The 27731-nt window shown below is 35.6% G+C and overlaps 1 protein-coding gene across 1 annotated transcript in view; it reads right to left on the reverse strand.

The window, feature by feature from the left end:
• Positions 1–14884: 14884 nt before the first annotated feature.
• The window catches only part of LIPJ (lipase family member J), a 29932-nt gene continuing 17085 nt past the window's right edge, over positions 14885–27731 (reverse strand). Inside the window, exons 8-10 of the mRNA XM_076010379.1 lie at positions 18925–18996; positions 16286–16357; positions 14885–15359 (exon numbers count right to left, since the gene is read on the reverse strand). Coding sequence (XP_075866494.1) covers positions 15126–15359; positions 16286–16357; positions 18925–18996 — 378 coding nt within the window. The 3' untranslated portion in view covers positions 14885–15125. The remainder of the gene's footprint in view (positions 15360–16285; positions 16358–18924; positions 18997–27731) is intronic.

The following is a 27731-nucleotide window of genomic DNA, read 5'->3' on the forward strand; positions in this document are numbered from 1 at the left end:
CACTTGGGGGAAATTGATTATATTGTTATTACAACTGTTCTTCTGCTAGAGTGGCCTTCTACTCTGAATAGGACAGGTGTTTTGTAACCTAAACTTGATGTAAATTTGTGTGTATTTATTTCTGTGCATTTCTACAGTGAGTAGTTTCATGGCTTCCATTAGATTCTCAAATCATCTTTCACTAATATAAAGGTTAATTGTTAAGACTGGGGTGTCTGTAACGGTCCTTCAATAACAATTACAAAATGTTCAATAAATGTATGAGATTGAATGGCAATGAAAAGCTGAAGGAAGAATATTTGTGATGATAAAAGGATTTCCTATAGATAAAAAATATCATGCCAAAGGTTGTTTTATATGCATTATGAACTCAATGTCAGCATTGAAAAAATATAAGCCATAAATGTGGTAATGATTTCTATAATGCTATGTCAGAGAACTAAAATATTACAGTGAAACTTAAGGAATCCTGTGAAAGAATATGAAAGATAAATAATAGCATCAAGTAAAAGAAATTTCATTGTCAATAAAATATGGAGTTTAAAAATATATAGTGGTGGCAATACAGATAGTAAAAAAAAAAAAAAAAAAATCCAGAGCTTTGCATCCAGTAAGCTTTTCTTTATTGTTTTCAACAGTTTAACAGTAAATATCCCGAAGTGTGCCATGCTTTTAGATCAAATGCAGTTGATTGTAGAAAGACAGAGACAGAAGGTAATGAGGTTAGGGATTTGGTAGAGTAAGTTGTGGAGATCCTTAGGGTCAGACAGGGAGACCTTTTCCCATTCACAGTACAGCTGGGATTTTCCTGTTGGTCCCCGGATATTGTAGAAGAGTACTCCAAATGAATACATAGAAAGAAAAGGGGTCTCACAAATAATTACACTCAAAAGCAGCAGATCTTTGTAAAACCATGCTTTACTGGAAGGGAATGCATACTTTATTTGTTTATGTTATTATTTGTGAAAGTGAGTTGGTTTTAAAATGTAAAATAGCTTCTACAAGAAAGATCACTGACTTATTAGCAAAATATAAAACGTGCATACCAGAGTAGCCCAGCTATACCTGGGAAGTTATTTGGTGCCCTTCTACACACAGACTGAGATTAGAAGATGGAGATATTTTTATTCCTAATCTTTAAGGCAGCCATAAAATAGATTTAAAGTCTGACCAGGTCTGCATACTTTTCCGAAGGGACAAAGATAGGTGTGTTTTAGAATTTCTAAATAAAGATTAGCTTGGGTTGCTGGCTACTCTTTCGGTCTGGCCCATTTGTCCTGAATTGGTCCCTTAGGTCCAGGGATAAGGGTGTTGATCCCTCCCTTAGAGTCAACAAGTTCCAGCAGCCCTAATCTTACTGAGGTCTGCCTCTCCCGTCACCCCCACCACCACTTGGGTAAGAAAAGTTTTGAAGGAGTCCCTGATACTAAGAAAGCAACTGGAGAGTCAAGGAAGGAAGTTGAGGAGGCTTTGGCCAAGAGACAGAGAGGTCTTGGGGTAGGATTATGGAAAACTACTTTGGGGAAAGAAACTCCCAGATTCTCTGACTATGAATTTATCTACTACTGCCCCACTCAATAGCCAAGTGTATAAAAGAAACATGAGAACAAAATTGTCTTTGCTGTGTCATGTAATGACTAGAGTAAGTTAAACATATTCAAGAATATTAAGATTCCATTAGTTTTATTTTATTTTCATTTTTTTATCCACTGCTGAGAGTCATATGATTCCATTAGTTTTAGACAACACTTTGTATATTGTATGTGCTTTTACTTGTATTATTATGTGCACTCTTTAGAGCCAACCTGTGAGGTAGCCAGTAAATCTCATCTTCAGTTTACAAGTGAGAAAAGCAGCTCAGGTAGGTTTACTTGGCTAAGGCTCTGTGTTTGGTGATTGGAGGAGCGAGGAGCAGAGTCTCTGCTCATGGACATAGTTCACCTTGGTCTTTCCTGGAGTTCTCTGGAGTATCCATTGAAAGTCACAGTATTAGTTTGCTAGGGCTGTCATAACAAAGTACTGTAGACTGGATGGCTTAAACAACAGAAATTTATTTACTCTCAGTTCTGAAAGCTAGAAGTTCAACATCAAAGAGCCTCTCTCCTTGACTTGGGGATGGCCATTTTCTCCCTCTGTCTTTACATCGTTTTCCCTCTGTACTTGTCTGTGTCCAAATTTCCTCTTTTTGTGGGCCTACCAAACATATTGAATTATAGCACATCCTAATGACCTCATTTAATCTAATTACCTCTTAAAGACTCTAGATCCAAAAGTAGTCACATTCTGAGGTACTCAGGGTTAGGACTTCAACATATGAATTTTGGGAGGATACAGTCACATCATAACAGTTGCAAATAACAAAATGATGTCTTCATTCTCTTAATATTTATAAACTATGTGTTTTATAATCACAGTGAAACTTGTAGAACCTGGAGCATCTTTTTCTGATATAAACTTGGATATTAAAAATAAAAATGAATATTTTAAAGCTTCAATTTGAACAGTATTTAGTCATACTAAACTTCATACTTTTTTCTTTCCTTCTTCTTCTTAGTTGTGAGCAGAAATAGATGACACAGAAGGAGTCAGGACCTTTGTTTCATTAAAGTTACCTTTGTTAATAAATTTTTGACAACATTCATTTAGAAAACCAGGAATTAGGAGAAATTCCATGATGCAATAAACCTGGTAGATGTACATAGTTCATCTGCCAGCCCATGACTCCTGAGAACTTTCCAAGGCAAAGCAAATGAGACACCCATCTCAAAACTCTGCCTATGACTTGTTTCTTCTTATCACCCAATGTAATGCCCATGGGGCTTTTGTAGTATCAGAAGTAATAGCTTAGATCTTCAAATCTACAAAAGTATGTAAAATGTTTAGCCATGGGGAGAGGCTGCAGTTCAAAAGTCTATCCATCTTAAATTAGTTGGTTAATAACTTGATTAGGAAGTTTATGCTTTGGAGGAAATCAGAAGTTTGGAATCTTCACATATCCAGAGAGATATTTAGGGAACCAAGGGTTGCTATATGCACTAGGGTAATTTGAAGTTTAACTGGCAAAATTCTGAAGACTTGGAAAATTTTCTGTCAGAATTATTCTCCAAGAAAGGATGGAATGCCAAATAAACAACTTCAGAGCACACATTTAATGACATATTTATTAATTTCTTTCTTGTCAAACGATTCTAGTTTTATTTCTTGGGAAATATTTCATTACAGAGTTTGATATTTTGTGTATTAAACTCTATAACCCTTTAGTTATGTGCTCAAGTATTTTGTGATCAAAATATTTAGAAATTGTCTACTATTTTTAAATTAATAAGATAAAATAATTTTTCTTTATGAATTCAAGAATTATGTTTCTTCTCTGGAAAGCATCACAAAGAAATGACATTAAACTAACCCAAAGAGAAAATTTAGAGTTTATTGTCCACTATAGAGAGAACCTCAACTTTGTCTTCTATATATACTGAAAAGAATAAAGCTTCACTGAAACTTAGGCATCTTCTGGGAACATTAGAAATCCTTACACTTACATCTTGTGTAGACCAATTTACTTAAGAATAAGGAAAACCAGTTGTACCAAATACATTTGCAAAATTAATCATATTCTAGTATGGGACAAATTAACAAATAAAAATAAAACAAAATGTATCTTACTTTAATATATTTTATTAAAATACATCTTACTTAAAAAATAAATAAGTGGTCATGTAAAGTTGAATTAATTATTTAATCAAATTACATCATTCATTAGTCAAATTTTACTACTGTATAGTGACCTGGTTTGATATCTTAGGGAAAAAAATATTTCTATCAAGACATTATACCTGTAAAGTTTTCAAGTAAATAGTTAATTCTAGGTTTACTTGATTTGGCTAAAATTAAAAACTTAAAAAAATCTTTATTTAGAGCTAGCTATGCCCACATGTCATTTTTGTTGACCTAGTTAATCTTAAATGTACTCTACAACTACAAGAAGTTCTGAAGTAAAAAAAAAAAAAAAGCTCTTATAGCTGTAAAGTTACAAAACTTCAAAATTTGAACACTTTTTAGACTTTTTCCTTTAAGGTAAACTACATTCTCTCTAAAGGATGACATTAATTTGATTTGTCCCAAATAATACTTGCAATGCTAAGGAAAGACTACTAGCAGATGTCTCTTTAAAGGTTGCAAAACAACTATGATCCATAGCCCATACTATTTGGGGATCTGATCCATACTGAAAAGTAGGACAAGTTACCTTCCTTTAGCCATCTCCTCACTCCCCATTCTCACTGTTCCATACTCCTTTAAGAGGTACTACATTTGGGTTAAAAACTACAACTTGGTGATGAACATACTTTTGGAAACAATCCCAACTAGTCATCCTTATTTGCTCTTAAAAAATAAATTATTTTATCAGACCCATCCTGATTACAATCAGCTTCAAAATATCAAGTTCTCATTAGAAGAGTGCTAAAATGAGGAAAGAATGAAGAAAACAGTCAAACAGAAAGTGTTTCCCATCCTTGATCAATTCACCTCCCTGACCTTCATTGCCTCCAATATTTTCCTTTGTATGTCTTCCCTCCTCCCAAATGTATCCCTTTCTGTATCTTTTACTGATACAAGTAAACTACCAGTAAACTATTTTCAGTATTGCTTCAATACTAAGATTAAAATAAACAAGCAGTTAAAAGTTTGATCTAAAGAAACCAGCAGGGATGTTTAATGATTTTCCCAGGATGTGTGATAGAATATACATTCCTATCAATCAGAAAATCAATTTTTTACTCTTATCCAAAACAGGAAGTTACTGCCAAAGGGAAAGAACTAGGGTTTTCCATTCTTAAGGAGAAGAACAACATAGGAAAATAGGAAGTTAGAGAAAGGAAGAAGATTTGGGATTGAAAACCTAGAAGCAATTCTTGGGTTAATAAATTAATAGTACCAAGAATTTTTCAGAGTGCATTGGATAAAATAAAATAAAATAAATTGGTATTTAAACAGATGAGAATAATCTTTCAATAGCACTAACAACCTGAAATATATATTATCATCTCAGCACAAGAAGCAAGGGACAAGAAAGGGATAATGTCCAATAAAGCTTAGAAAGTAAGCCTGATTGAACACAGAAAGAAAATACTATTTTTGATCACTGAAATTAAGGACTCTGTCAAATAGAACTGAATATTGATATAAAATTTTCAAAATATAATTGTATATAAAAGTGCTTAATGTGTGGTGAACTTTTTGAATTCTTGTTCCAGATTTATAAACTTTTTGATAAACATTTTAATGTATACAGTCCTGCCAATTTTTTTTATGCTTGAATAACCTTATCAGAGCAAATTCATTTTAGTACTGAAATCTTTTGTTACTTTTAGGTGCTTTCCTAATTCAATCTGGTGGTTCTTACCCCCAAATCCCACCTTCTAATTTTGCTTCCTGCTTTCCATCTATCTGTGCTTTGTACTCTGGCTCCAGAAAGCCCATCAGTCTCTGATGTCAGGGATAGATAAAGAAAAAGTGAAGGTGTCCAAGAAAAAGTCTCAGTACAAAAACTAATGTTTTAGACAAATTAAAGCATAAAATGTAGAGTTAGTCAAAGCTCTGATTATATTCTGTTTGTCTATTTGGAAAAACTGAGGCTATCTCATTTGGACTTTGTTCCCTAAATCACTTTTCTTGGAGGTATGCTCGTACAGGTGGCTCAAGGTGCACAAGGTCCTTCATTATCTACCAATTGGTCCCTTAGCCTCATGAATTTCTCATGTGTAAGCTATCTTGAACAGTGATTCATGAAGTTCTTTGGAAAATGCTACAGTCAATGCAAACTTTTCTAACCAAATAAGATTAAAAAGTTTGGTGTAAGATAAAATGGCAGTTAACTTGTGGTTTGAAGTATGCTCCAGGAAGATATGTCTATCAGAAATTCAATGGAGGGTTCACTTTTCTGATTTAGTAGTTCTCAATCTTTTCATTTTCAAGAACCTTTATACTCTTACAATTATTGGGACTGTAGTGGTGAGAGGAAACTTTCCCTTTCCTTTAAAAGTTAGCTGAAAGATCAACTCACAATTAATGCAGATTAATAAGAGAGAGAGAGGTTCATTTACTATGCACATGAGGAGAATCACAGAATGACTCAATATCCCAATGGGATCCAGATATTTGTAAACCTGTCTTTTAGAGGGGTGGGGGAGATAATGAGTATAGGTAATTTTCTTTATGGGCAATAATGGTTGCTAGGGAGGACAAATAGATACTTGGGACAATGAATGGATCCGGGAACAGATTGACTTATAAATTAACCCGAGAGACAGGTATTATGTTTGAAATGATTTGGGCCAGGTCTACTTGCATTCTTGATCTTCTTTCCTGCAAAATACTCAGATAATAGGGAGAGTAAGGGAAGTTCATTATTCTTTTGATGGGTCTCTCTCGTTATGCAAATAGAGGGAAAGCCTCTTCCAAGGGCCTGTTGATCTGTAAGGGCATTTAATTAGAAATATTCTTTATATCAAGGAATCATATTTTGGGATGAAATTTCCTTAGCTCCTTCAGGAACTTAAAAAGCTTTTGTTTATGTGGCTTCTCTCTCTCTCTTTCTCTAGATAGATAGATAGATAGATAGATAGATAGATAGATAAAAGAAGACTAGTTATGATGCTTTTTTTTTTAATGATGCTTTATAGTTTTGCAAATCTAATGTCTGGCTTAACAAAAAGCAGATAGATTTTCCTATTTGTGTCTGCATTCAATCTATTGCAATATCACGTGTCATGTAAGCTCATGGAAAACTCTACTGTATACCAATGATACAATAAGAGTAATAAAAGGCAAATAATGTCTTTGCATTATTATGAAATTTTTAGTTATACTTATTTATTATAAATCTTCATTACCAATTAAAAAATTCAATATGTACATCCCAGAATTAGTCCAACTGGCCTATTGTGTCTCCATGGGTGTATCCATATATTAATATTTGTGTTGCTGAAAGCTCAGCACTTGTCCTCAAGGCCAAATCAGAGGGATGAGAACAAATGGTTTGAGGAGAAGGAAACAGAAGTTTATTACTTTTCCAGCAAAGGAGAAAAAATGGTAGAACTTCTCATTTCAAAATCTAAATTTCCTGAACCTAAGTAGAAATACAGATCTTTTAAGTTAGTGCCCTAAGTTCTAGGGTACTGTGTTAATGATTCAGGCTATTCCCTCTGTTACGTATTCCCCACTCTCAATTTTATGCTTCCATATCTATGGGAGGAGGGGCAACTACTCTGCTATATTTGTTGGGAATTATAGAGCTGGTTTATATGTAGCTGCCTAGAGCAAATAGAAAACTGGTAATTTCCAGTGCTGGGTCTGGTATCAGTTTGGCATCACCACTAACACTGTCTACATTCTCCTCTGCTTATAATGAAAACAGCTTGGTATTCTCTTTCCTAGAAGACCTTTCTGCTTTTGTCTCAGTAAGAGGGTTTTCATTCTCTGGGGTAGCTGTGAGCAAGGACTCAGGCGAGTGATGGAAGTTTACAGCAGCTTCTGGGCAAAATCCTGTGACTCATCCACACAGTGCTGCAGGCAGCTGAGATCTGCAATTACAGCTCCCCTTTAATTCCTGCGCTTCCATTTGCAGCAGCTCCCAGGCACATTTCTATAAATCACTCGTTTCCAGCATTGACTTCCCCAGTGTTCACTGCTTGAAACATTTCATCAGTTGTGTGCACATCTAATCCCACATATAAGAACCCTTTCTGCTTAGAATACTTACAGTGGCTTTTTTACCCTAACCAAACTGATATATACAGCTTAATTCTTATGGGAAAATCATTCGATTAGTATAAAATTGGCAGTTTTGTTTGTTTCCTTCATATTGAAGAGGTAAAACTAATAAAATATATAATTATTTTATAACTATTTTCTCTTTTAAAATATATTTTATATTATAAAAAGATAAAATAAGATAGCAGAATTGCACAGCAGAAGCATGTTGGGCCCATAAAAAGATAAAATAGTTATTATTTTTTAGAGCTTTTGCTATTTAGAAATAAAGAACCACAGGTGCTAAGCCATTACAGAAGGAAGGAGCTTTGTACCAAGGAGATTTGCTAAAAGTTGCTCATAGGTATTATTAAAATAGGAAGATCAGGACTAGAAATCCAAGTAAGCCCCACTCCCATACTCTTCACAGTTCCCAGATGCAGAAAGCCATATTTAATATATGTATAACACATACATATAATACCTACGTACTATATATATTATATGTATATTCAAGTTTAGCACTGTATCATCCTATCATTATCCTTTTGGTCCTCTTGTTTTCATCCTTTGACTAGACCATTTAATTTGTATGTAAATGACTTCCAGTATCTCTAACCCAATCTTTCTCCTAAACTCCATTACCACATATCTATACAGTTGTCAATTTGGGGTCTAATCTTGGTTCTGTTGTTTATTATTTGTAGTTTTCTTGGCAAGTTATTTAATTGTTATGAACTCATTTCTTCATCTCTAAAATAGGATTAATACTTAGTTCAGAGTCTTAAGAATTTAGTGAGATAGTGTGTGTAAGGCACTTGAATATAATAAGCATTCAATTAATGGTAACTAGTATATCCATTATTGTTTTTTTTTTTTTTTACTGCATGAAAATATGTAACATATAACATTAGCCTTCTTCTTACTGGATCACTTAACAATTTTACCGATGCTTCTATCAAGTGACCACTTTATTCCTCTAAAATCTATTTCAGTACTATTTTTGCTTAAATAAATATATTCCTAATTGTCCTATACAGCATATTCTATATTTCTCCTTTTATCTTCAGCTTTACATATTTTAATCATCAGTTTTTCCCTAGGATTTATGTATATAATTAGAGTTAGGGAGAACTAGAGGGTGAGGATTGATTATGTGGATACAGTTCTTTATTTTTATTTCTAATACAGTTAAAGGATACAATAAATACTTAAACTTCAGAGTAATTTGACTTCTGTTAAAATTAATTTTATTGAGGTCTAACTTACATACTATAAAATTTACACAATGTAAGTGAACACTCAGATGAGTTGGACAACCTATATACTCATGTAACCACCAGCCAGTTACAGTTTATAATTTTGCCATATCCCTGGAAAGTTCCCTCAGAATCCTCCTATATAGTTAATAATTCTCCATCCCCTTCCCTAGGCAAACAGTAACCTGATTTCTATTGCTATGTATTGTTTTCCTGTTATCTGTATAAATCATATAGTATGTACTCTTTTTCATTCAGCAGTGTAGCTGTGAGATTCATCTATGCTATGTATATATCCATCATTTGTTTCTTTTTATTGCTGAGTAGTATTTTACTGTCTGAATATGCCACAATTTGCTTATCTATTTACCTCTTATTGATATTTTGGTTGTTTCCAGTTATTTTGCTATTAGGATCAAAGCTTCTATGAACATTTATACGTAGGTCTTTGCAATGACATATGCTTTAATTCTTTTGGATAAATATGTAGGAGTAAAATTTCTGGGTCATATGGTAAGTTTATCTTTAACTTCTTAAGAAACTGACAAACTGTTTTCTAAAGGACCCACACAATTTCATATTTCCAATCATTTGAATTTTTAAAAGTTAAATATGTCTGAGATAAAAATATATTTTAACTTCTTTAAAACTCCCCCTTTCTTTTCCCTTCCCTCAATACCTGACAATTCACTGCCAATGTCTGAAGAAATGCACAAAATTGGAAATAGCAGTTTTTGGACTTAGGAGTGGTAGTGTGAAGGAGTGAAGATCCTTTAGTCTCAATTTTAACTCAACGTAAAAGAATCAATTAAAATGTTCTAAGTAGCCCTAGCTCAAATGCTTTAATACCTCTTGGACATCTAAGCAGGTTTCATAGCAAGTGTGATACTTTAACACTTCAAGTTTATGGCTAAGAGAGGATGCACAGTACTGAAAGAATATAATTCTGGTTGATAATTTAATTATTTTTTCTATTGGCACATTACAGAAACAGAGAAAAATGAGTGATTTTCCTCCTAAGGACAATAGAGGACTGTTGGAGAAAGTCCTCTCCTTCCTGTCTCATGACCTGAGAGTTTTGGGCCAGCTATCCTCAGCAGCTTCCCCTTTCAGCTGACCTCAGGCCTCCACAGATCCCTCATCTTCAGGGCAGGTGTAATGATTGATGGGCTTCCTTATTTGCAGCGTGTGTACCTGCATATGTCTGTGCATTATTGTAGAGGAAGTAGCAGGACCCAAAGAGGGGGTAACGTGGAGTTAGTTAAGCATCAGGTTCAAGAAGAGCATATTCATTTTTTCCAGGATTTCATGGCAACCTTCCTGGTTTTTGTTTGTTTGTTTGTTTGTTTTGAGTCACTGAGCATCTGAGCTGTTCTAGCTGTCCCAGGCTCACATCGCTGGGACTGAATGAATCACAGTTTCTACTTCGAGGCACTCATAATCAGGTGAGAGAGACAGACACACAGATGAACAGTTCCAACTGATTATATGATTACTCATTATGATTAAGAACAAATAACAATTATAAATGGAATGGTTTGTTTTCTGTGATTTCCCAAACCAGACCGTGAGTCCTTCTGCTATCCTAACCCCTGGGCCATGGACTTGTACCAGTCTGTGACCTGTTAGGAACCAGGCCACACAACAGGAGGTGAGTGGCTGATAAGAGAATGAAGCTACATCTGTATTTATAGCCACTCCCCATTGCTCGCCATCCCTCACCCCTCCACCATCCGTGGAAAAACTGTCTTCCATGAAACCAGCCCCTAGTGCCAAAAAGGTAAGCTACTGGTGCTTTGAAAGAAAGCAGTAGTACATCAACTTCATTTTTTCCCCCACAAGAAATAGAATTAAATCATAAGAGTAGAGAAGAATTGTCTGGTTTGCCTCAGATGCCCAAGAATTATTAACTAGGAAACTAAGGTTCTATGAGATTGAAAGAGTTGTGAAATGTCACAAAGCTTGTTCCTGATAGATACGAGATAGACTCTCAGGTCACTGCTGCTCTTCTTTATATCAATGTCCTCTTTCAAATGATGCAAAGTGTTTGAATATTTTTATGTTTTATTTTTTACACATAGATCATCCTTTTATCTTATACTGTAGTTAAGCTTGATTAACAATTTTACTTTGAAAGCAATTCTGTAGTTCGAAATCATTTTCCCCAAAGAGTATAGTTTTCTAGTATTCATATTTAAATTTAGTGTTTACATTTAGTCATTTATTTTTCTGTGCCTCTTAAAAGCAGTACCCTGCTTTTATAGGCCATAATGCAGTATGGTGACTTTGGTCAATTATCTAGGACTACATTTATAACCAAATTGAAGTTTTGTTGCAAGTAAACAATTCAATATCAGTAAGTAAAAAGGTTTTGAAGTGAAGATGATATGGCTGAGAAGGAGGTTTGTTTTGTTTTGTTTTGTTTTGTTTTGTTTTGTTTTTGAGGAATGGACAGTGGCAAGGAGGAAGTTGGGCTCTCTCCTGTGAGCCTGCCCCAGCATATAAATGGTCTAAGTTGTTAAACCCAAGACTCCATAAACAATACTTGTAGAGGTGAGTCTGTTGCCAATTTGACGATTTTGTTACCTGTTCTACATCAAAATATTACATAAACATCAGAGTAATAAAAGAGAAAGAGAAACCAGTGAAACCACTTTTGGTCTATTTCTTTGAGCATAGCCATGTCCCTTCTCTCCCCTACCCCCAAATTAGCTGTACTAACAGCCAAGATTTATATCACAATTTTGGTTTCTTTTGAAGTCCAATTTACTGACCAATGCTTTGCTATATATTATATCCACACTAAATTTATTCATTTGGCCTTGGTTCCAGGATGAGTGCTCTATGGCCATTTTATTTAATGTTACCAGCACATATATGTGGAATATGTTTCTGCTTACTGATGACATGAAATTACAAATTTAATGTATGAGTCCTGGCAACTCTTCACTTTAGCATATACTCTTACCAATACAGCTAAACATTCAATATGAAGACAGAAATTTTTAAAATTTTGAATTCATAGGTAATTCAAATTCTTCTGTCACTTAGTTGCTAAAATATCTCCACAGCAGATTCTTACCATATCTGTGGTATACACCTCTTACCACCTCTGTCGCAAATTTTTCCTCTGTCCATGGTACTGACTTCCTCTTCAATTCCGGTAATTACCGAAGTCCCTAATTACCGGAGTCACGTGGTCTCTACCAGTGGTTCCAAAATTTCATTAATGGTTTACCACACGGTGGCAACCCAGTCTTTTCAGACTCATTTATAAGGTGATGAAGCAAGAATAAAAACATGAACCAAGTGAAGCCATTCTTATCATTTTCAGAAGAGATTCAACTTCATAAGAAATTGTGAATTAAACTTATGAGTGAATGAAACCTGAATTTCCAGCTTAATGTTAAAAACATTTAAATTTTTCTTTAATTTCATTTCCTCATATAATTCTGCTTATACCTGGTTCTGTATAGGAAATATCTTTTTAAAAATAGTGCATTCCCTCAAAGGCTATAATTGCCATCTTAGAGAAACTTTCACAGATTCTCTTTGACTCTGAAGTGGTATACCAGAAACCAAAATGAACATACATATTTAGTTTGCAGTCCTTCAAGTCCCTAAAGTCTTCGCAAGCATTCACTCTTAAGTCGGCTTTAGTATGAGCAATTAATTTGAGATGCTGCTGATTCTGTTGGGTCCAAATGTTAGGCAACAGTCCAGTCTAGGTGGACATCCTTAAAGCCAGTTCCTACAGTTTTCTTATAAAACACACTATCTTCAACTCTGAAAGCAGAGATATGAATTTTACTAAAGTTTGTGAGGAGACTGAGAAGAAACTTTACATCACATAGCAATCTAAAAGTTTTGAAACTCCTTTTTTAAGCATATCACTCTTTTGCCGGAAGTGTGAAAATTGCTGAAAAGAGAACAATAAACAATGGTTGAAAAATATCCAAGTGTACAATATGGATAATATCAATTTGGCACAGTTAACATACTTAGGCTTTTCCTTAAGCTTAAGGTAAAAAAATCAACATGCACTTCTGAGGGATTATTGACTGGAGGATGAAGATAAAGTAATCTTGGGAGGGGAATTTTATCTTTGAAATTAACTACATTTCATTTGCTGGGTAAATAAAAAAGTGCATAGAGAAAAATAAAAGACCTATTGTTTGAACTTTAAAAAGAGATAAGAGTTTTTACTATCTTTTGTTTCCTGTGTGTTTTTTAATACTAAATAAAATTTTTATTTAATATGATCTAACATTCATAACAACCTAAAGGAACATTCTGAATTATCTTGAGGGAATTTCTGCAAAAAGAAAGAAATAAAATACAGATAAAGCCTTGCAAAAAGTGCAAAAGCTGTGCTCAGATTCTTCTCTCAGTCATCCTCAATTCCACTGCTTTGTCCTTTCCTTGTCTTCCACAACATTTGTCTTTCTTTCTTCTTTATTCTTCTCTTCCCTCCTCCCTATCAACCCATGTATGCAGATTCAGGAGGTAGCAACACCTAGAGAATCTTATGAAAGGAAGGATTTGGGGATTCCTTAAGGAAGACTTATATATTTAAAAAATTAATCAGAGCTAGTGTTTTCACTTTAACCAGCCATTTGCTCTAGACAAGACATTGGCAAACTGTAGCCTATGTGTCAATCTGGCCAGTTTGTCTGCATTTGTATGGCCTATGAGTTAAAAATGCCTTTTATGGTTTCCAATGGTTAAAAAAGTAAAAAGAATCACATTCAGTGACATAAAAAAATTTATATGTCATACAAATCTTAGCCATGAACTTGAAGTGTTAGTTTTTAGTGAGCCTATGCCTCTGGACTGTGAACTTCAAAGTGCTTCTCAGTTCCATCTCAATAGGATAGCTAGAATACGCATGAGTTGGGTATTCCCCTTCCCACAGATCCATTAGGCTTTGATAAAACCCTGCATGTTAGGCTCGGATTAGCTAGTTTCTCCTGAGGGTAGGTCTTGTTAAGAAGTACAGAGTGCTGTATGTATTTCAAAATGGTTTCTTTTCCTCTCTCTCTGCTGGAAGCACAAGGGGATTTTTCTCCAATATTTACTGTGAAAACTTGGTCAGGCTCCTGGAGGTAAAATTTACAAAATTGTACAAGTGCCAAGAAGAATGACAAGAGGAGTTGTTGAGTTTTCAGTCTGTTCAACTTTTCATTTATTGTTTGGACTGAGTGATCACTTCCAAGCTCCTTACAGGCAGAACTGGAAACTGGAAGTCTGCATGTGATTTTGAGAAAGGCTCAGTGTACATCTGCTGCTGATGCCCATTGTCTTGCCCCCTCTGTGGCTCTTATTTATAATATATATGTTGCATTTATTGCCAGCATCCTTTCATTCCAAATCTTAGGCCTTGTCCCATCTTCCATTGTTCTCTCGAACATATCTACACTGGTATATGGGAAATTCTTTGGTCTTTCTGGTACTAACTATAGTGCATAATATTTTGTGAGGGCACCCTCAGATCTATTTACCTAGAAATATAAGTCAATCATTGCTACTCTTAACACACAGCAGGCTGTAAAGAAAACATCAGTCTCCCAGGCTATATACTCTGGGAAGTGAGGCACAGCCCCTCTATGGTTTCTATGATCTCCCTACATCTGGGGCTTCACCTGAAATGTTTACAAGCCAGTAACATCACACTGTTATCCAGGCTATTTTTTTTCTCACTTTCTTACCAAACTTCTTTACATAGATCAAAAAGTGTTTTTATTTTTCATTCAGCATAGAGAAAAATTCACTTTCATATCATCAAACTATTTTTATAATATAAGCTCATGTTCTTTTAAAGAAAAAATTCTTAAAAATCCCTCTTGCTGCTGAAAATGTTAAAGATGATTGCTTCTGATATTAGGTATTTAAATTTGAAACTCAGTAGAATTCTTGGACTGATTTATAATCTTCTATTTTCCCTGAGATGTTAAATGCCACTGATTTAATGAAGGGAGGGCCTAGGGGCAGTGAGAAAGTAAAGGTAAAAATCACATACTTTATTTTAAAAGTGAAAGAATGTACATAGTAAGGAAAATAATTGGATTTTAATAGCAATAATATAGATCCTTAAACACAGAGTGCCATGGTTCATTATAGATTGTTTTGGATAATATCAATGATTTCATGGTAAACTTGATCATAGACATCTAATCCATACAAAAAATCAATATGATTGTAGTAAGAAATAGTTTTATGGTAAATGTGGTTTTTGAGTTTAGAATATAAAATTTTAACATCTTCAGGGTCAGCCAACAAGTCACTTTCACCATTCCAAGTTGCAATTGCTACATTCATATTTGTCACATTGTATGATGGAGGAGTTGTCTAAAAATAAATGAGTAAAATAAGTTTCCATAGGAAGTGACATATTAGGAGGTTCTATTTACTAATTTTTAAGTGACGAATTGAAATCTAATAGATTCAACTCATTTCAACTTTTTCAAGTATGAAAAAATGAATAGGTATTACAATTTTGCTTGGAAATAACTCATACATAAATCAAAATTAGGTAGTTTGTTCTAATTCTAAGTATTCAAACATTTCACAGACCTGATTTCAGTACTACTTACAAAACATGAAAGTACTTTCTGTGGCTGTATTACTGTCCATGTGTTTATCAATAAATTGTAAATATTGGCAGTCAGGGTCAACTCTGATCTCATTATTTGATCTTCAAATTTTAGTTCAGACTTTAACATGACCAGACCACATCAAGCCTGGAGTTTAGCTGAGGCAGAAAACTATGCTGAAAAATCATAAACTTTGAAATCAGACAGACTTGGGTTCTAACACTTTGAGAATTTTGTTATTATAATCATACAATTTTTACTACATTATCATTGACTTCTAAGTTTTTCCCTAAATGTTATTTGTGTTTGTCTTATCTTCCCAAACAGAATAACTGGTTTAGGGTCAAAATATATATTATGCTTTTTATTTCTTATTTAACTAAGTACAGAACTATGCATATTACAAACACAATATATTTCCTCTTGAGGGTGATGAATTCTTCTATTGATTGTCAAATTTTCTAGACTTTTCCAGGATATTTGATGTTAAAATACATAGAAAATATGGAAAAGCCACTTTGGTTGGATGTGGTGATATGGACCAAACCAACATTATCTTCAACTACTGGTTCTTCTCACTGTGTTATTGTATTCTGGGGGTTTACAGATGATCCTTGGTCTATAGCAAAGTCATCTGAAGCAATCATGAAGAGAGTTTTTAGTTTAGACATACTTACGTACCTGATTAAAATGAATCAAGTTTAGATCAGGCCTGCCCCAGTCAAAAGCTTTCAAGTGTGTAGATTTTAAAAGCTGGAAAAGAAACAAAAAATAGGGCCATACCACTTGTTCATTATAGTGGCAACTGATGCAAATTAGGTATGCATTACACATATGCCTCCTTTGTACTGGGTCTGCTGGTATTTATGAAGATGGGCTTTGTTCTTCCTTTCCTTTGGATAGGGTAAGGATGGAATGTGAGGACAGAAGAAATCTAAAGAATATGACTTATTATTCCATCTTCTATACAATTCTCACCTTTTCTTCCCTAAAACTCCAACCTCTGAATCTTATACCTTTCAATTATATCACACACTATCTTTTGCTGTTCCTGCTCACTGCTACTCTTTCTAAAACTATTTCCACCTTGATTTTAATCATTCCAAAAATTTGCCCTCTAAATTTCTTGAATTCTTCAATGATCTTGTCTTCCCCCTACACCAACCATTCACCCTATGATCATATCAAAAACCTTCATTACTACAATCCCTGAAAAGCCCTCATTAATGATATTAGTGCCATTAGAAAAGAGGTTCAAGGGAACTCTTTTGCTCCTTTCACCATGGGAGGACACGACTAGAAGGTGCCATCTATGAAAGAGAAAGCAGGCCCCCACCAGACACTAAGTCTGCCAGTATCTTGATCTTGGACTTTGTAAAATAAAACCTCCAGGCTGGGTGCAGTGGCTCACGCCTGTATTCCTAGCACTCTGGGAGGCCGAGACAGGCGGATTGCTCAAGGTCAGGAGTTCGAAACCAGCCTGAGCAAGAGTGAGACCTTGTCTCTACTACAAATAGAAAGAAATTAATTGGCCAACTAATATATATAGAAAAAATTAGCTGGGCATGGTGGCGCATGCCTGTAGTCCCAGCTACTCGAGAGGCTGAGGCAGCAAAATTGCCTGAGCCCGGGAGTTTGAGGTTGCTTTGAGCTAGGCTGCCGCCACGGCACTCACTCTAGTCTGGGCAACAAAGCAAGACTCTGTCACAAAAAAATAAAATGAAATAAAATAAAACCTCCAGAACCATGAAAAATAAATTTCTGTTGTTTAGAAACCACTCAATTTATGGTATTTTGTTATAACAGACTGAATGGACTAAGACATCCCAGATATCCACATTGCTAATTCCCTCACTTCCTTCAAATCCTTTCTTAAATATCTCCATCTCACTGAAGACTGACCTCTCTATTCAAAAGTACACTTCACTCCCCAGCATAATCCCCTTTCTCCACTCTTTAACCCAATTTTTCCGTAGTTTCTATCCCCTTCTAACATACTGTAATAATTTATATATTTCATATACTTATTGTTTATTATCAACATACCTACTACTAGCATGTAAGCTTATGGAAGATAGGAGCCTTTGTTTTGTTCACTGATGTATTGTATGAGCATAGAATAGTACCAGGCACATAGTAGATGCTCAATAAATATTTTTACAATGAGTGAATAAATACAAAGATTGCTTAGATTCTCCTGGTCTAGCCATCACCAGGAAATAAAGGATAAGTTATCTTACCTAAAGATAAGTTATAATAAAGATTTTTAATAATTTACATCAAAACAGTTACTTTGCCGACTGAAATATTTTGTAAACAAGAAAGTCTTATCCAATATTTTAATGATACTTTAATTTTATCTAGTGTTTATTAACTTTAACATTCATAATCATTATCCTATTTAATTCTTATAATTTTCTTAGATCAAAGAATTATTATTAATTTTGTTTTAAAAATTGAGGAAACTCAATCAGAAAGGTTAAATGAACTGATCAATGTCATACTACCACTAAGATTCAGAAAAAGGATTTAATGTCTGGTCTCTGGTCTTTTGATCTCAGGAAAGTGTTATTTCTACTATGTTATCCTGGCTTTCAATATTAAGATTATATTCACACTGGATATTTGCTTTATCAATATCATTTATTGAACAAATATGTAGTTGAGTATCTACTACATGCCAAGAAGTGTTGGTCTTCAAAATATAAAAATGAAATAACCTTGTTCATGGTCCTCAAAGAGCTTGTGACTTAACCAGAAGAGAAAGTGTAGTCTAGTGAAAGTGTTTCAGACCAGGTATTAGGAGAACTGTGCTCTAGTCTTACTTTTTCTCTTAAGGGAATAGCTTTGAATTGTTGAGTAAGTAAATTGATGGGCAGATGATCTCTAGTCTACTATTTTGACATTTTCTCATTTGTAAAACATAGATATTTTTATTGCTCTGATTATGCTTAGGTTTAGAAGATATAATAGATTATGATAGTTTAAATATATATTTAAACTATAAAGACTATATACTAGTCTATTTAAGACTATATAGACTATATACTAGTCTATTTAAGACTATATAGACTATATACTAGTCTATATAAAGACTATAAAGACTATATACTAGTCTATATAAAGACTATATATTAGTCTATAAAACTATAAACCATATACATATTTAAACTATATTTAAACTATAAAGAATTATAAAAATATATAAAAATTTTATCTTTCTAAATTTACCATTCTATGGTGATGGCATGAACCCAGGAATGGTGAGGTAAAATGAGTACTGTAAATCAATTTGTATTTAAATGACCTTTAAGCTATACCTGAATCCAGTGGGCCATATTTTGAACAGATGTTCCTTCTGGGTTTTGTGACAAATATACATCCAAACGACTCTGAGGGGTTTTTAAAAAAAAACATTTTTATACTTAGTTCCATCAGAGAAAGCTTAATCGTCAATATTTATTGAACTAAATTATTCTAAGAAAAGTAAAAATTAAATAAATATTAATAAAAACAAATCAAATTATAATTAAATATACAAATGTACTCATTAAATTGTACAATTTTTACATGAATGTAGACTCTATTATTGGATTTCTAGGTTATTTGGTCCATCACCCACTCTACTGAAAACAAAAGTGATGAACTACACCCCCTCATGCGTGCATGGCACCCCATACACACAAACATCTTTTGAAAGCATTAAAGAGCTGGCAAGATAGAAAGAAGTTACCTGGATACATTGAGGAGAAAAACAAATGAAGAACCCCCCAAAATTACCAAAGCACTAAAGCCACTTTGTCCTTAAGTTTATTTGCCAATCCCAGAGAATTCGAAGTTTCATTCTGAGAGCTTAGCTTGTTGAAGGAAACAAAAATCAAAGCCCAGGACCTGCCAAAGTTGAAAGATTTAAAAAAGAAACACTCTTCATGATAAACTAGGGTCTTAGATTCTACAGTGCTCAAGGTAAAGCCATAATATCAATCATCTAAGTTTCATTGCCTAAGTAGTCCCTGAAAACCTCAATCAGTGAACCAGACATACATACAGTGGTCATGTTCTCAGTGACCTCAGGTGTTTTGAAAAACAAACAATATTCTTGTATGGAAGAAAAGACCTATTTTATTACTCAAACCATTAATAAAAATGTTTTTTTAGAGAAGCAAAGATGGCCGACTAGAGACAAAGCTTGTCAGAGCTTCTGGGCAGATGAGTTGAGGATTGGAATGAGGAGAACAGAGCTTGATTACTGCTCAGAAGTGGACCCTGGGGATAGACACCAGTGGAGTCTGGGAACACCACCAGGAAGAACTGAGCAGCTGAGAGAGAGGAAGACAGAAGGGAGTAATCAGTGCAAACTAATTCCAGGGAGTTTTGGAGCCCTAGGAAAGGATAAGGGTATTTTTCCTTCCCCCACCTGGGAGCCTCAGTTCGGTAATGGGACACCGGGCTCTCATCCCATGGGGTAGTGCCACGAGAGACCACAGAGTCAGGATCCCTGCATCTGGATGCCTCCTCCTCTGCCCTTCCTCCACTTCTGGCATCCCAGGAGGCAATTTTGGCTTAAGCACTCATAGCTGTGTGGCCACACCCACCCCATTACAACCACCAAAAGGTCAGCTGGGAGTGCGGTGGCTCCCCCAACAGGAGCATACTCCTCCCCAGAGCCTGCTTGGGAAATGGGAGCACACTCCCAGAGCGCATTCCCAGCCAAGCCTGCCTTGGTCGACATAACTGCTGCTGCAGCTTGGACAAGAGGGCCGTGGCTTGGCAAGTACGGCAGATGGGTGCCCCCCACCAACTCAAGAGTGGTGCAGGAAGTCCAGAGCCGCCCTCCCCCCAAACCATAGCAGCCACTAGAGTTTTCTGTGCTGAGTGACCTGCTTCCAGTACAGTGGGCACATTTCCACCCCCAGCGGGCAGGGCAACCTCAGACTGTGATCTTCCTGCCCACAGGCGTTTGGCACATTCACCTGCTGATAGCACAGACAGCCGGGCAGGGAGGCATAAGGGAGAGATCCCAGTTCCAGGGTTGGGCAGCAGGTGAGACCTGTGTCCATTGGGAGGATGTAGAGGAGCACAATAGAGGACGGTTCTGTGGGTGAGCTCCTTCTCCCCTCTCTCCCAGAGAACTGCCATATTGGAGTTTGCTGTGCCAATGTAACTCAATTTGCATAAGTACTAGTTCCCATAGCAATCAAACGTCGAATGTTTCAGGTACCCCAGGCTGAATCAGAGCAGCTGCCCCACACCCACTCACTTTAATAGGGAGCTCAGCTTGAACCAAGAGTTCCTTGAGCTGCCAATATTCCCCTGGTGGGAGTGTTGCCCTGCTGGAGACTTCTGGATATAGAGTGGTCCACCTACTTCACCTTGGGGGTCTAGTGGTGGAAAACAGGTACACAATTAGAGATCTCCCTACCTGCCAGTGATATGCAGAGACGCATGCCAGTGGGCCAGACTCATGAACTGTGTGGAAGCTTGAGAGCCCATCTTGGGTAGGCAGGAAACACAAGTGGAACAATAGGAGGGGAAAGTGCCCGGGTTTGTGCACAGAAATGAAAAGACCTGGCTAGAAGCCTCAGTAGTTGCACAGTGGACCCCTCCCATCAGGACCAGCCCTCCAAGCTTGGAGGGATAGCCCTGAACGCCATATCAGCGGCTCCCTCTAGTGGCCAAATAAGCAACCTCTAAGCCTCATAGAAGCTCATATACCTAAGCTCTCACACCCCAGCTACAATCCATCTTAGTTCTTCCCCCACCTCAGGCAGGAGCTACAAGGCCCCTCCCAAAGCGTTCATATACCCTACCTGGGGGATGAGAGCCTACCACAGGCACAACAGATCACCTCAGTAACTGGCTCCTCCATGTAAACTATAATCAATGACAGCAGAAACAACCCTATAGCGTCTTCCATCTTAAGCTATTAGGGAGCAGTGGGTTCATACCCACAAGTACAATTCACCAGCTTGGAGCTTAAGCTGGAAGATCAAGCTCACTACATTCCATTGGGAAGAGGTGAAGACAATAGGTCAGAGGTAACCTAAGAGGTACATCAAACTTGATAAAATACCTTTAATGCAATTCAGGACCTGTGCTCCTCTCCCCAGCACTGTCAGGGAATAATCCATTGGGACTTGGAGACTGGGTCATAAACCAGCCCTAGCACCACAGCTCCCAACCAAGAGGCCAGATGAAAAGAATCAGTGAAAGAACTCAGGAAATATGAAAAATCAGAGCAAAAAGTCCTCGCCCCCCCCCTCAAAAAATCATTAGTTCCTCAGCAATGGATACCAACTAAAATAAAATGGTTAAAATGACAGATGAAGAGTTTCAAATATAAAGTGTAAGAAAGCTCAATGAATTTCAAGAGAAAATAGAAACCCAACACAAAGAAGCCACAAAAACAATGCAGGGAATGAATGAAATATTCTTTAAAGAAATCAAAGTATTACAGAAAAATCAAACAAATTCTGGAAATGAAAGATGCATTCAAAGAATTACAAAACACAATGGAAAGCCTTAAGAATAGGCTGGATCACACAGAAGGAAAATTGTCAGAGCTTGAAGATAACACCTATGAGCTAAACAAATCACTCAAGGAGAAAGAATACAGAAACAAGAGGCATGAACAAAGATACAAGAAATGTGGGATTATGTAAAGAGGCCAAACAAGAATCATAAGTATCCCTGAGGGTGAAGAAGAAAATATACAGGGCTGTAAAATCTATCCAAAGGAATAATATAGAAAATTTTCCCTGGCCTAGCCAGAAATATAGATATCCAGATAAAGGGACATGGGACTCCTGGGAGATTTAATGTGAAAAGACAATCACCACATCATATAGTTATTAGCCCAGGCAAAGTAAACATAAAAGAGGCAATCCTTTGATCAGTAAGGTGAAAACAGCAGGTAACCTACAAAGGAAACCCTATTAGACTAACTGTAGATTTCTTAACTGAAATTTTACAAGCCAGAAGGAACTGGGGACCCATTCTTCTAAAACAGAATAATGGCCAGAATAGAATTCTTTATCCCACAAAATTAAGCTTCTTATATGAGGGAGAAATGAAGACTTTCCCAGACAAGCAATCATTGATACAATTTGTGATGACCAGACCTACCCTGCAGTAAGTACTCAGACCTGCATTATACACTGACCAGTGCAATAGACACCACCAGTGTAAAATAACCTAAAGCTAAAGTCCAGAACCCTGATTCCACAATGGTTAGAGAGGTAAAACAAAACAGTAAGAGTCCACTCAACAGGATGAACAGAACTCCACCCCAAATATCAATAAATGTGATATTAATCTCTCAATAAATATGAATGGCTCATCAAGAGTGTCCTTCAGATAAATGTGGTGCTGGAGTTTTTATGGCCAGCCACTTTGATAGATATTATTGTGGCAAATATTATCTAACTTACTGCTTCAACAAACCAGAAGACAAGTAATTGTATATGAGTTAATAAAAGACATAAACTGATATTTTAAAAAAATGTAAATGTCTTGAATTGCCCATGGAAGAGACATAGGCTGGCGAAATGGATAAAAAAATACAAGCCAAGTATCTGCTGTCTCTAGGAAATGTATTTTACACAAAAGGACTCATTAAGACTCAAGATGAAGGGATGAAAAACAATTTTCCAGGCAAATGAAAACCAAAGAAAGCTAGTGTAGCCATTATTATATCAGATAACATAAACATTAAAGCAGCAAAAGTAAAGAAAGACAAAGATGGTCACTATATAGTGGTGGAGGGAAAAATCCACAAGAAAACTTAACAATACTAAATATTTATGCCCCCAACACAGGAGCACCCAGATACATAAAGCAAATCAAGCCTGATCTAAACAAAATTATAAATAGCCATGCCATAATAACTGAAGACTTTAATACTCCACTGACAAAAATGGACAGATCCTCCAAGAAGAAAATAAGCAAAGAAACCATGGACTTAAACAGAACTATAGAATTAATGAGCCTAACAGACATCTACAGAACATTCCACCCAAATAACATGGATTATATGTTCTTCTAATCAGTTCATAGAACCTTCCTAAAATTGATCACATCTTAGGCTACAAAACAGACCTCGACAAATTTAACAATAAAGAAATTATGCCACATATATTCTCAGACCAGTAAATAAAATATTAGAAATCAACTTCAACACAAACACTCATCTCTACACAAAGTAATGGAAATTAAGCAATCTACTGCAGAATGATTGTTGGGTCAAGGAGGAGATTCAGATATAAATCAAAAGATTCTTTGAATTAAGTGATAATGGGAACACAAGCTATCAAAATTGGTGGGATACAGCAAAAGGACTCCTGAGAGGAAAACTCATAGCCTTAAATGCCCACATCCAAAAGGCAAAAAGATCACAAATGCAAACTAATGAATGATCTCAAGAAACTGGAAAAGGAAGAGAAAACCAATCCTAATTCAGTAGAAGAAAATAAATAACCAGATCAGAGCAGAAGCAAATAAAATTGAAAACAAAAGAATAATATGGAAGATTAATACAACAAAAAATGGATTCTTTGAGAAGATAAACACAATCCTCTGCTAGATTGACCAAAAGCAGAAAGGAAAGGACTTTAAAAGCTCAATTAGAAATGAAAAAGGAGAGGTCACAACTCATATCACAGAAATATAAAACATTATCTTTGAATTCTATAAAAATCTCTATGCCCCAAAACTTAAAAATGTGGTGGTAATGTACAAATTCTTAGAAACACACAACCTCCCTAGGCTAGATCAGGAAGAAACTGAATTCCTGAACAGATCAATATCAAGCAAATTGAAGCAACAATAAAAAAAATCACCCAATAAAAATAGTCCCGAACTAGATGGGTTCACACCTGAATTTTGTCAGACTTACAAAGAAGAACTGATACTTATACTGCAGAAATTATTCCACAACATTGAGAAAGATGGAATCCTCCTCAACTCATTCTATGAAACCAATATCGCCTTGAAATCAAATCTAGGAAAGGACACAACAAAAAAAGGAAACTACAGACCAATATCCCTTATGAATGTAGATGCAAAAATTCTCAATAAAATCTTAGCAAACCAAATCAATTGCACATCAAAAAAATAAGTCATCATGAACAGGAAGGCTTCATTCCAGGAATGCAGGGATGGTTTGACATATGCAACTCTATAAATGTAATTAGCCATATAAATAAAAGCAAGAACAAAGAGCATATGATCTTCTTAATAGATGCAAAAAAGGAATTTGGCATAATTCAGCACCTTTTTATGATAAGAACTCTTTACAAAATAGGCATAGATGGGTCACACATCAAAATTATTAAAACCATATATGGCAAACCCACAGCCAACATCATACTGAAAGGGGAAAAATTGAAAGCATCCCCACTTAACCTGGAAACAGACAAGGTTGTCCACTATCTCCACTTCTATTCAACATAGTGCTGGAAGTTCTTTCCAGAGCAATCAGACAAGAGAAGGGAATCAAGGGTATTCAAATGTGGGAAGAAGAAATCAATCAGTCTTTGCTGATGATATGATATTATATCTAGAAAACCCCAAAGATTCAACCAAGAGACTCCTGGATTTGATAAATGAATTCAGCAAAGTCTGAGGATACAAAATCAATGGCAACAAATCAGTAGCTTTCATATATGCTAATAACAGTCAAACTGAGAATCAAATCAAAGACACAATACCTTTCACAATAGCATCAAAGAAAATTAAATATTTGGGAATATATTTAACTAAGGAGGTAATAGACCTATATAGAGAGAACTATGAAACACCAAGAAAAGTAATTGCAGAGGATTTAAACAGATGGAAAACCATACCATGCTCATGGATCAGCAGAATCAATATTGCTAAAATGGCAATACTACCTAACATGACCTAAAGAGATTCAATGTAATTCCTATTAAAATATGAATTTTTTTGCAGATCTAGAAGAAATAATTCTATGCATCATATGGAAACAAAGAAGACACTGTATAGTCAAAGCAACCTTAAGCAAAAATACAAATTATGAGGATTCAGTCTACCAGACTTCAAGCTATACTACAAGGGTATATTAACCAAAACAGCATCATACTGGCACAAACAGAAACACAAACCAATAGGACAAGACTGAGAACCCAGATATAAAACCATCCTCATATTGTCATCTGATCTTTGACAAAGCAGACAAAAACATACACTGAGAAAAGAATCACTATTCAATAAATGGTAATGGAATATTGGAGAGCCACATATAGAAGACAGAATCAGGATCCACACTTTTCACCTCTCACAAAAATCAACTGATGTATAACAGACTTAAACCTAAGACATGAAAACATAAGAATTCTAGAAGAAAATCTTGGAAAAACTCTTATAGACATCAGCCTAGGGAAATAATTTATGTACACAACCCCCAAAACAATCACAGCAACAACAAAAATAAATAAATGGGGCCTGATCAAATTAAAAAGCTTCTGCACAGCCAAGGAAACTTTCATTAGAGTGAACAGATAATCTACAGAATGGGAGAAAATATTTGCATGCTACACATCTGATAAAAGGCCAATAACTAGAATCTACACAAAACTTAGGAAAATCCACAAGAAAAAAATTGAACAATCCCATTAAAAAGTGGGCAAAGGATATGAACAGAAACTTTTCAAAAGAAGATAGACTAATGGCCAATGAACATATGAAAACTTGCTCAACATTTCTAATCATCAGGGGAATGCAAATCAAAACCACAATGAGATAATACTTAACTCCAGTGAGATTGGCTTTTTATAAAAAAAAAAGTCCCCAAACAACAAATGTTGGCATGAATGTGGAGAGATAGGAACACTCATACAGGGCTGGTGGGATTGCAAATTAGTACAACCTCTATGGAAAGTAATATGGACATACCTCAAAAAACTAAAACTTGATCTACCATTTGATCCAGCAATCCTACTAGTGGGTATTTACTCGAAAGAAAAAAAGGCATTCTATAATAAATACATCGAATGTTTATAGCAACACAATTCAAAATTGCAAAGATGTGGAAACAATTCAAGTCCCCATCAATATATGAGTGGATTAATAAAATGTGGTTTATGTATACCATAGAGTACTACTCAGCCATTTAAAACTATAGTGAATTAATACCTTTTGTATTGTCCTAGATGGAAATGGAGCCTACTCTTCAATGTGAAGTATTACAAGAATGGAAAAACAAGCACCACATGTATTCACCGCTAAATTGGTACTAATTGATCAACACTTATGCACATATGGAAGTAACATTCATCCGATGTTGGGCAGGTAGGAGGGGGGTAGATAGAATGGGTAAATTCACATCTAATGGGTGCGGTGCGCACTGTCTGGGGGATGGGCACACTTGTAGCTCTGACTCTGGCAGTGCAAAGTAATATATGTAACCATAGTGTTTGTACTCCCATAATAGTCTGAAATTTAAAATATATATAAAAAGATGATTTTTCAAAATCAATAAACTCCACTCAAAGAAAAGCAAGCATATGAGGAGAGAGGTACTATATAAGAACAAACAAAAATGAAAAAATTATTTTTAAAAACCTCTCATATATTTTAGATGTTATCAGATGCAAACTATAAAACAATTATGCAGTTTTACAGAAATTGGAAGGCAGTCACCACTGGATATAAACCTATATCTGTCGAGGAAAACCATAAGAAGCAAACCTTACATCAGTCCCAACTTTCAGGGAGACTGAAAGCACTTTTCAGTCTCCCTGAAAAGTGAGAGCACTTTTCAAAGTAGTGTAGGGAAATAGTGCCAAACGGAGAGTGGCTATCTTACTGGGCAGAAGCAAAAGATATCAGTGTGTGTGACTATTATAGAGTTCGATTTTAGGCAGTAGGTTACTAAGGTAAGTAGTCCCCTAAATTAAAGAGAATTGAAGGGAAGTATACACACCTTAAAAAAGGTAACTGCTATGGTTTGAATGTTTGTCCCCTCCAAAATGAGTGTGTGATTTGGTTGCCATTGTAGCAGTGTTGGAAAGTGGAACATTTGGGAGGTGATTGCACCATGAGTGCTTTGCCCTCATAGGTGGGATTAATGCCATTATAAAGGCAAGTTTGGTCCCTTTGGCTTCTTTGC

This window comes from Microcebus murinus, chromosome 14, assembly GCF_040939455.1.
Source record: "Microcebus murinus isolate Inina chromosome 14, M.murinus_Inina_mat1.0, whole genome shotgun sequence".
NCBI lineage: Eukaryota > Metazoa > Chordata > Mammalia > Primates > Cheirogaleidae > Microcebus > Microcebus murinus.